The following is a 10,214-nucleotide window of genomic DNA, read 5'->3' as shown; positions in this document are numbered from 1 at the left end:
ACTGTAATAATACTAAATTGATTTTACAAGTATAAAATTTATTTATTTGTAATATACAGTTCTATCATTATTGACTATCTGTCTTCACCCTTTCTAAAATATAAATCCTTAATAAATACAATTATCAGTTTTTATACAACACCCTTCTCTTTATTATTCTTTTCAGGTAATTGGATTTAAGAAAGATCTGTAACAGCTCCCTTTAAAAATAATCTTTATGTCCAGATTCTTTTGAAAATTTTATTATGCTTAATAAATATATATATGTTAATACTTATAAGACCCGTATTCCTTTGTAGTATACTGTATTTTTTATAATCAAAACCAAACAACCCAAGTACAGAATTGCAAAGTAAATGAAATGACACTTTTCTTTATTCCAGTAGCACTTTGAAGGGATCCCACATCATCAGTTTTATATAAATTATATAAAATTCCATATCAAAACATAACAATTTTTTTTTTAATAAAAAATTAAAATATTAAAATTACTATCATATTTAAAAAACATGACGTCAATTAAATTAAATAATTAGAAAATTTATACTGTGTAACCTGGCCAGCCAATGTTACATTACTGTGTAGATTTGAAATTATTTATATTCATTCCGATTATGTCTATTTTTATCTAAAAATGTGCTGCTTTTATTAGCAGCAGCAACAATTATCAGCTACCATGTCAGAGACTTATTTACAGGATTTTTAAGATAAAATTATTTATGGTATTATTCATACACGATATCCTATTATGGATTAGGTATGTTGATGATGTTTTGTAGTTTATAATCTCATTATACACAATGAACATTTAATAATTTTGAATAAAATTAATTCATATTATATTAGTTTGAAATTTACATAAATAGAGAAATAAATTTTGTAGATGTTAGTATCAAAATTAACAAAAATAATCAATTTATAATGTCAGTATATTGAAAATCCACAAACAATAAAACCACAGTACATAGAAATTCAAATCGTCCGTGATCACACAAAATTAGTACATATACACACACGATTAATAGAGCAATTTATTACAATATAATAAAAGTAAATGAAACAAAGAAATAGATATTATAAAACAAACTGCTAAACATAACAGTTATAATATTTTTTAATTGAAAATATATACAAAAAACAAATTTCAAAAATGAATAATACAACTCTTATACCTGTAAATGATACACAAAAAATTAACGATGTATATTTAAAACATTTATACACCGATAATGTAGTTGAAAATATAACTATTTTTAATATTATCATATAATAAAATATTTAAAAAATAACAATCACACTGACTTAATCATGAGAAATTTATAAAATAAAATTCACTGATTGTAACCACACATATATATACACAAGTATATATATAGGTAAAACTAATAGGTCTTCTAAAACTAAAGTTTTAGAACACATTAGAAATTATAAAAATGGTAAATTGGGTTTATCTAATGTTGCTGACCATATTATTAATGACAAACATTCTGTATCTGATATTCAGACAAATTTAGAAATGATGGAAATCAAGAAATTTAATTTAAATAATAGTAAAATTTTGGAGAGATATAAGTACAAACTAATTTCCAACTTGATCAACTTTTAGACAGAATATGAAGATGACACTATTATAAAAGCAGCAACAGATGGCAACACATTTTTAGATAAAAATAGATATGAGAATGTATATAAATAATTTCAAATCCACTCAGTAATGTAACATTGGCTGGCAAGGTTACATGGTATAAATCTTCTAATTATTTTATTTTTAAATTTAATTTTAATTCTTAATTGACGTCATATTTAAATATAATTAATTTTATTTAATTGATTTCATATTATCTATATATGATAGTAATTTTAATTTTTTTCTAAAAAAAAAAAATTGTTTTGATGTGTAATTTTATATGATTTATATACAACTGATGATGCAGGATCCTGCGAAAGTGCTATTGGAATAAAGAAAAGAAAAATAAGGTTAGTTTCATTTCATTTACTTTGTAATAATAAAAAATACAATATATATATATTACCTGAAAATATTAAATCAAAATTATTTTATTCCTCAGCACCTAATGCTGGTATATTAAAATTACTGGACGTTTATGTTACGAAGTGTTTGAGAATGGGAAAATAAAATAGGATATTAGTAATAAATTGCAGATGGTAGTAGGATTTTACAAAAATATTAGAATTGTAATATGGAAAATAAGAAATACTTTGAAATGTTAAGAGACTAAGTTTCAATAGTTATTAGTGTACAGTTCAGCCTTTGTATATCATGAAGAAAAGAAATTAAGGTATAAGCAATGGAAATGATTAGGAAAGTTTCACTTATGCTGCAATAAGAGAAAAACCTAGGATATAGACCACTGTAGGAGAGAATTGAACAGGATATTCTTAAAATAGTCACGGAACAGAAGAGAATGCTGATTGGAAGAGCTACAAAAGATATTTTTTATTTATATGCAATTGGGAGACCATGAAAGAGATGTGAAAAAGACTTGAAAAAACATGTAGAAATTTTTGAAAACAAATGGTAGGTAATATATCCATCATTCACTTGTTAACTGAACTGCAGCCATTCCAATAACAATTGGAAAAGATGATAATGATTAAAAGTCTTTTTTATATTTTTTTGTTTGAATGCCACTATTAACACATTTATAGGTAGAATAAATAAAATCTATTATCTCAGTGTGATATGCCATATGTTACACAATGTCATGTCTGAGTGTTTTCATAAAGAAAATCTCAGGTGGAGGGAAAAATTGATTATACTATATATTTAAAATATGGATTATGCAAAATTATGATTATTAAAATCATCGCTAAATAAAGACACCCTGTTGACCAGAGGCATCATGAGCACAATGTGTGGTCACTGCCTGAGATACTAAGCTGGATATTGTTTCATTGCCCTTGCAAGTTATTGACCATTTATTCAATCTAGTTCTTTATTTTTAACCTTGATCCTTTCTCCCTGGTGGCTTTTCTGTGGGTTATGCTACACATCCATTAGAGCCATATTAAGGAATGATGGACTTGGATTGAGAAACTGTGCAATTGGTATGCGAGAGATTTGATGGGGCAGTTCTGTTTACAGGCTGTGTGGAGTTTATCTGCTAACTGCACAAAAAAAGCACTGGGAGCTAAGGTGATTACCACATAAAGCCAGCACCTAACCCTTCATAAACAACCAGAAATTAAATAATTTTATTGTTAGTGCATATGTAATCACTTATACATTCGTTACTAAGGTATTAAACAAGTAGATAGATAAAATTTGGCAGAAATAGTTGGGTACTTGAAAACTAATAGGTTCCTTAAGTACTTAATTAAGTTCGTTAATTACTTGAAGTACTAAATATTATTAACGGCTGACTTTCAAATCACGTGGTTTTTCAAATATCATATATCGTCAAGCTCTACTACAACCTGGTTTTTTGAGTAAAATTAATAATGGCAAAAATAAAGTAGCTTTTAATATTTCACGTTGAAATATAAAAAAAATTTACGATTAATCAAAAGAACCGGTTTTCACAGAATAAAAAAATATTAATATATCTATTTAAAAAGATGCAATGCAGCCAACTACGAATTCAATTGTAGCACCAACCAGTAAATGTTTAGTACAAATGTGATCAAATCAAAACGAATTCGTAATGAAGCGTTATAAATTTTTATTCTAAATTCTCACATAACCGAAAATTTTATATTTAATGCTAAAATCCGTGTAATTCAAATACGAATAGTTTTATGTCTCGTTAACGTTTAAATTACATCTAGTTGACAGTAGTATGTATATTTTCTTTGTGTTTCTTTAATTTTTCACAGCACGTTTGTCTTTGGCTGGTCTTGCTAGTGTTCATTCTTCCATTTTGTTCACTCGCTTTTACGGTACCGTGGGTGGTGTATTCAAAACTTTTCGCCGATTAACTGAATCTATTAGAAGGCTTACGGTTTATTATAGAATAGTAAAGTTTTCTGGAAAATACATTATATTTTTCATGTTGGTGACTGAAAAGATTTAAAAATTTTGTATTAAGTAAACCCTGCTGAAATTAAATGGCCGCCGGCCCGGTTTTGCTTTAGACGTCTTTTGGAAATGATTTCCATTGTTTGAAGTGAAGATCTCTCAGTATTCTTCTTTTTTAAATTTAATATTAATAAGGTAATATATACAGAAAAATTTATTATGAGTAACTATCACTGTTTGTAGATTTTAAGATATTGGTTTATTAAAAATGTTTCAAAATTCGAAGTCTATTGTTTTGAACGCTAGTCTGGGCAAAGGTGTGGTCCTTTATTCAGCTTTGTAAAATATTTAGCCGAAGTATTTTCATCATGTTTAGATCAAATTAGTATTTTTTTGCCGAGGAAGTCGAAATTTGTTCTATTGTTAAGCAGTTTCTTCAAAAACGGTTTTCATTAGACGTAATTAGATAGTAATAAAAAATAAAAACCGAGGTTATGTCTAATTCTTTATTTTTAACATAATGTGTTTTGTATTTCCGAATTATTAATTTTTTTTTTGTATTGTTATTAAATTTGTTAATAAATTCGTAATTGCATAAGCTGTTGATTTGTAGAGTATGTTCACATTAGGCAGTGTATCGGTAATTCTATAAGCTTATAAAGTTGCTTGATAAATGCTTGTATATTTACATGTAGTATCAACAATGTTTTAGCAACTGAGCCTATTAGATTATATTGGTTAATTTTAAAATTATTTATTTATTGGCATTAGTTAAGAAATTATCTAGCAGTTTATGAAGTTTTAAACAGTACATTTTCTGTATGTAAAAGCTTAATTTGATTGTGTTCTTTAATATTTTTTAATGTATTATGTTTATTTGGGGAAAAAGCTCAACAATTACATTTTTACTAAAGCTTCCAAACATGCACACATTTGTATATATATATATATATATATATATATATATATATATATATATATATATATATATATATATATATATATATATATATATATATATATATATATTTAAATTAATTGTATTTACTCCTTTGATTGTGTTATATCCATTTTAAAATATTTCATAATTTTACTTGTAGTGTTATGTGTCTGTGCATTATACAACTATTAAATTAAGAAATGGTGTTGGAGTTGGACATTTTTTATCTAAAAGTCATCCTATTAGAACTGTAAAACTGGTCTTGATTTTTTAAAAGACATTTGGTCATATTTTTTAGTTTTTTGGTACAGTTTAAGTTTTTGGAATTTCTAAATTATGGCCTATTTATTTTTTTTTAGTGTACAGTAAAACAAAATTTCCTTTTTATCTATTTTGTGACTGATTGTATCTCGTACTTTTGAGAGGACTATTCTTCTCAAAAATGTATGGTTTTTGTAAAACTCTTTCTCTTTTCCTATATTTTGTGGTTATTTATTTACATTGAATTGTAAATGATGTCAGATGGTGCAACTGGCTAATTTGCATTAAAATGGTGTAAAAATGCTGTTACAGGCATTTTTCCCATGATATGATGCAAAAAAATTTCATTCCATGTCAAGTCCAAAATCTCCTTTGTGACGGCACATATTTATAAAATTATTTTTATTTTTATATTGGCTTGCAGCCCCATTGTGTTCTTTAATGTAATTTGTTAATTGAAGTTTAAATGCATGGACTGTTGTGGTATTATGTTCTAAATGATGACTTATGATACAAAAACCGAGGTATTTTCTCTTGATCTTTATAATAAAACACAAATGGATGAACTGTAGTCTGCTTGTTTACCTATTGGTCCCTTGTGCTTCATCTTGTATAACAAAGGAATAATTTTCTGAAAAGACAGCCAGAACAATGCATTCATCATTTGACAAGATTTGTTTTTTTCCTTTTAAAAGATTTTCCTTGTGATTTTAGAACCTTTAGATTTTCAAGTTTAACAATCAATATTTCAAAGAATTCTCGTGATTTTACAATTGCCATTGTTCAGTTCTGTTTTGTTGTCACCCATTGTTGGTATTCTATATTGTTTGGCATTGAGTCTTCTTCAGGCTCTTAAAACATGTCAACCAAGGCCTGTTTGCCTGGACCTTCTTGATGTTTTCCCATATAATCAACTTTAAGATTGGCACCATCAATCATCAACTTTACATTCTGGTGATATAAACAGACACATTGTAAGTACTAAATGCCCCTGCAACAACACACCAATTTTGGTTTTAACTCTCAGAATTTCTATCTCCCAATTTTGATACCTTTCAAGAAGATGCCCACAGCCAATCTGTAATTGGTAAGTCAGTCACTGTAGTTATTTAGTTTGAATAGTTGTTAGATGGTGCCACTGAAAAGAGAAAATAAATAAATAGTACATATTTTTTCTTTTTAAATGCATTGCGCTGTTGTATCATTAAAATAATACAATGATACTGTAATAATAAAATAGTAAAATAAAGTATTTTTTGAGTACAGTAATTTGCATATATCATTTATTCTATAATTTAACAAGAACCTAACACCTGTATTTCTCCATTAAATGTGAGTCTCAATTTACATGATGTCATTATACATGAAAATCTTTTGAGAATGTAACACCTGTGTAGATTGAAGGTGCACTTTAATAAATTTATATAAATAACAATAAATATGTGTATAATATAATTATAGCAAATGTAAAGTTTTGTTTTCAGTGGTGCCATCTAACAACTAACTAACTATAGAGACTAACTGACTAACTACAGATCGGCTGCGGGCATCTTCTTGAAAAGTACCCCAATTTTTAATGTCAGGGTTCTTCTTTTAAACTCAGAAAATAATTTATTTAAATTTCAGAGCACTAACAGTTTTTGTCTTTGAATCTTAGTACCATTTTTCTTAAATGAAACGCAGTCCTTTTTCCCAGGCATCAGATGACTTGTTTTCTTTATCTATTTTCATAAAAACTTATAACTTTTATTGTACCTTCACTTATTAGATTTGATGCTCTCCTTTTTTGTAATTCAGGTAAAATTCTCTGTTATTTTACTAGTTTTTTTTTTTTGTTAATTTAACCCTACATTCTGACACTTATTCATTGTTAACTTTTGCCTGGTTCCAAGAATTTGGAAATAAACTGATAATTCTAATTTTATTCTCTTCGTTGGAAATATGTAATTTAGCTTTTCTGTTAGATCATATGCGGTTTGTAAATTTTGAGGATTGTTATCTGGATGAGAAATCTGAATTTCCTTTTCAAATAAAACTTTAAAATTTTTTCTGACTGTGGAGAATTTTTTCAATTTTTCTTTTCAAGGCTATTATATCATTTACAAGCAGGCGATAAACCTAAAATAGCACAAGTTGAATCTACCTTTTTTTTTTTAATAGTTTCTGATGCGATTGGTTGCAACTGCCTTTGGTTACTTGACTAAAGAACAACATAAAATAAAATTTAAAAAAAAATTAATGAACAAAGCAGGGTCCAAGGGACAGAGCCCTGTGGCTAGACAGGAAGGGCGTGTGATGCAACCATGACCAGCAAATTATTCCCTGATCATGATGGGAAATGCAGGTGACCATTTAGCTCAGGTGAAGCTGCAATGGGGTTGCTAGTATAATATAAAAGCAGAAATTCTTGTTCTAGTTTATACTTTTTCTGGATCAGTATTTTGAATCAGGAGCTGCAGCATTAAGACTTCATGTGAACATTGTTTTCAGTCAGTCAGTCAACAGATGTGTTTGAACCATAGTATTTTTATTTTACTTCTTAGATTCTTATTTCCTCATTGGTAAACACTTTTATAACTTTATCTTTTAATGTACGTAATAACATCATTTTGTTTATAGTTCATTGTTATATCTATCATTTTATTCACTCTGATGTTTCTTCAGAATTTTAATTCTCCTTGACTGAACTTTTATTTATTTTTTAATAACTGCACATAGAGAACTGAATTAAGATAGTGAACATTTTTTCTGTTTGAGGCTGACCTTTGTCATGTTTTAATGTCAATGATATGACATGGTTGTTCAGTGTACCTGAGATGTTTGTCATTGATTGAAATATTATTTATTACTGTTTATTTTTAGCTGAATAAGCATTTCTCTATATTAAATGTGTGGTAATAAATTCTTAAATGTTACTATTCAATATATATCTGATTTTATTGTGAAGCAAATGATTTAAACATTAAAAGGTTTAGTTGTTGAATAGGTTTATCATTTTTGATTTTTCACTATTTTTGTTAAAATTTATTTCTTTATTGATAAAAATAATTAATTTAATATTATTGAATCTTTGGTATTTCATTTTGTGTGAGTGATGTAAATGTTGTACTGTTGTAATTTGGCTAGTTGAGGTTAGATAAAATTGTTTAGTTGAAACTTTTTATTTAAGCTTAATTTTTGTTATGTGTTAAAATATTAGAGATAAGTTTGTTTTAATTCTGGCAATAACAGTTTAAAAATTAGATAGGTATGAAAAACACATTTTTAGCAAAAATTACTACCACCAGATTGTACAGTTTTTGAAAAAAAAAAATGAGCTAGTTGAAGGATTAATATTGGTACTGAAAGTTGTATTTATTATATTTATATTATAATAGTAACAACTGACTTTTAATAGTTTTTACAATTTGAATTTTGCTTTTTAAAAAAAAAAATTAATTTTCAAATTTTAGGTTTTGGAATTAATTACAGGTCAATGGACTGCATTTCATTAATTACTATGCTTTTTGCTGTCTTAATTTGTGTATTGTGATTTTTACTGTATTATTGACTATTTTATTCTGTTTGTAGGACTGATGTCAGGGGCCGGTGCCGGTTCCAGTGGAGCTGGACGTGGGCGTGGTGCTGCATCTCTCCCAGAAACTGCAAAGACTGATAATAAAGAAGTTAAGCCAAATCCAAAAATGTCTAAAGCTTTGAGTACTTCCGCTAAAAGGTTGGTTACTATCTTTTTATTCAGTTTCGTTCATCATAAATTTGTACAAATTGTTTGATTTTCTTATTAGCAAGACAATGTGGGTACTAGGCAAATTTTTTGACTAGACTGCATTTTTAATTACAGCCACACTTGGAATCTACAAAGGAGTAACATTGAAATACAAAAGAATGTGAAGTACGAATAATTGTAAATTACTGAATTAAAACTTCATAAATTACAAATTTTTAATGTAAAATTGAGCAATGATAAAAACAAGTTTACTTTAGGATCAGTAAAAAACCATGTTTGTTTATTGGTAGAATATCTTAAATCTATTGTTAGTCTGCTTATGATTTAATGATATGTTTTTCTGGGTTTAAACATAGATTTTCTTGTCCACTTGCATGTTCATGCACATCCTAACATAGACAAATTTGTAGACTTCTATAAGGCATTTGAAGTACGAATAATTGTAAATTACTGAATTAAAACTTCATAAATTACAAATTTTTAATGTAAAATTGAGCAATGATAAAAACAAGTTTACTTTAGGATCAGTAAAAAACCATGTTTGTTTATTGGTAGAATATCTTAAATCTATTGTTAGTCTGCTTATGATTTAATGATATGTTTTTCTGGGTTTAAACATAGATTTTCTTGTCCACTTGCATGTTCATGCACATCCTAACATAGACAAATTTGTAGACTTCTATAAGGCATTTGAAGTACGAATAATTGTAAATTACTGAATTAAAACTTCATAAATTACAAATTTTTAATGTAAAATTGAGCAATGATAAAAACAAGTTTACTTTAGGATCAGTAAAAAACCATGTTTGTTTATTGGTAGAATATCTTAAATCTATTGTTAGTCTGCTTATGATTTAATGATATGTTTTTCTGGGTTTAAACATAGATTTTCTTGTCCACTTGCATGTTCATGCACATCCTAACATAGACAAATTTGTAGACTTCTATAAGGCATTATCATTTTAAAATTATTCCTTTCTAAACATTAATGCAAATAGCTTTATTATGAATATTTTTCAACGTAGGATCTTTTCTTTTTCATTGAAGTTATAAATTGACAAATTTTATTTGTAAACAGTTCACTTTTTTACATTTTAGTTCCTAGAAGTCATTTTGTTGAAACTAGAAAGAGGATATAAATATTTTAGTGACATTCTTCTTCTAATTTGATCCCTAGCTGGCAACTGGAGGGGGCGGCTGGCCGTGCAACTAATATGCTGCTGTGGCACGGGATTCCGAACTTTGCTCACAATGCTTTACCATGCTTTACATGATCCTGGCCTGGTTGAGATCAATTTGCTGATTCC

At 27.4% G+C, this 10,214-nt stretch overlaps 1 protein-coding gene across 3 annotated transcripts in view; it reads left to right on the top strand.

Annotated features, from left to right (window-relative positions):
* Positions 1-1,958: 1,958 nt before the first annotated feature.
* LOC142323772 (ubiquitin-conjugating enzyme E2-24 kDa-like) overlaps positions 1,959-10,214 on the top strand; it is a 31,719-nt gene continuing 23,463 nt past the window's right edge. The window contains exons 1-2 of one of the 3 annotated variants that reach the window (XM_075363967.1): positions 1,959-1,977; positions 8,751-8,895. In XM_075363967.1, coding sequence (XP_075220082.1) covers positions 8,756-8,895 — 140 coding nt within the window. In that variant the 5' untranslated portion in view covers positions 1,959-1,977; positions 8,751-8,755. The other 2 variants (XM_075363966.1, XM_075363964.1) reach the window with 2 other exon arrangements.

This window comes from Lycorma delicatula, chromosome 4, assembly GCF_047948215.1.
Source record: "Lycorma delicatula isolate Av1 chromosome 4, ASM4794821v1, whole genome shotgun sequence".
Taxonomy (NCBI): Eukaryota; Metazoa; Arthropoda; class Insecta; order Hemiptera; family Fulgoridae; genus Lycorma; species Lycorma delicatula.
The sequence above is the reverse complement of the archived record's forward strand: the minus strand, read 5'-3'. Positions and strand labels throughout refer to the sequence as shown.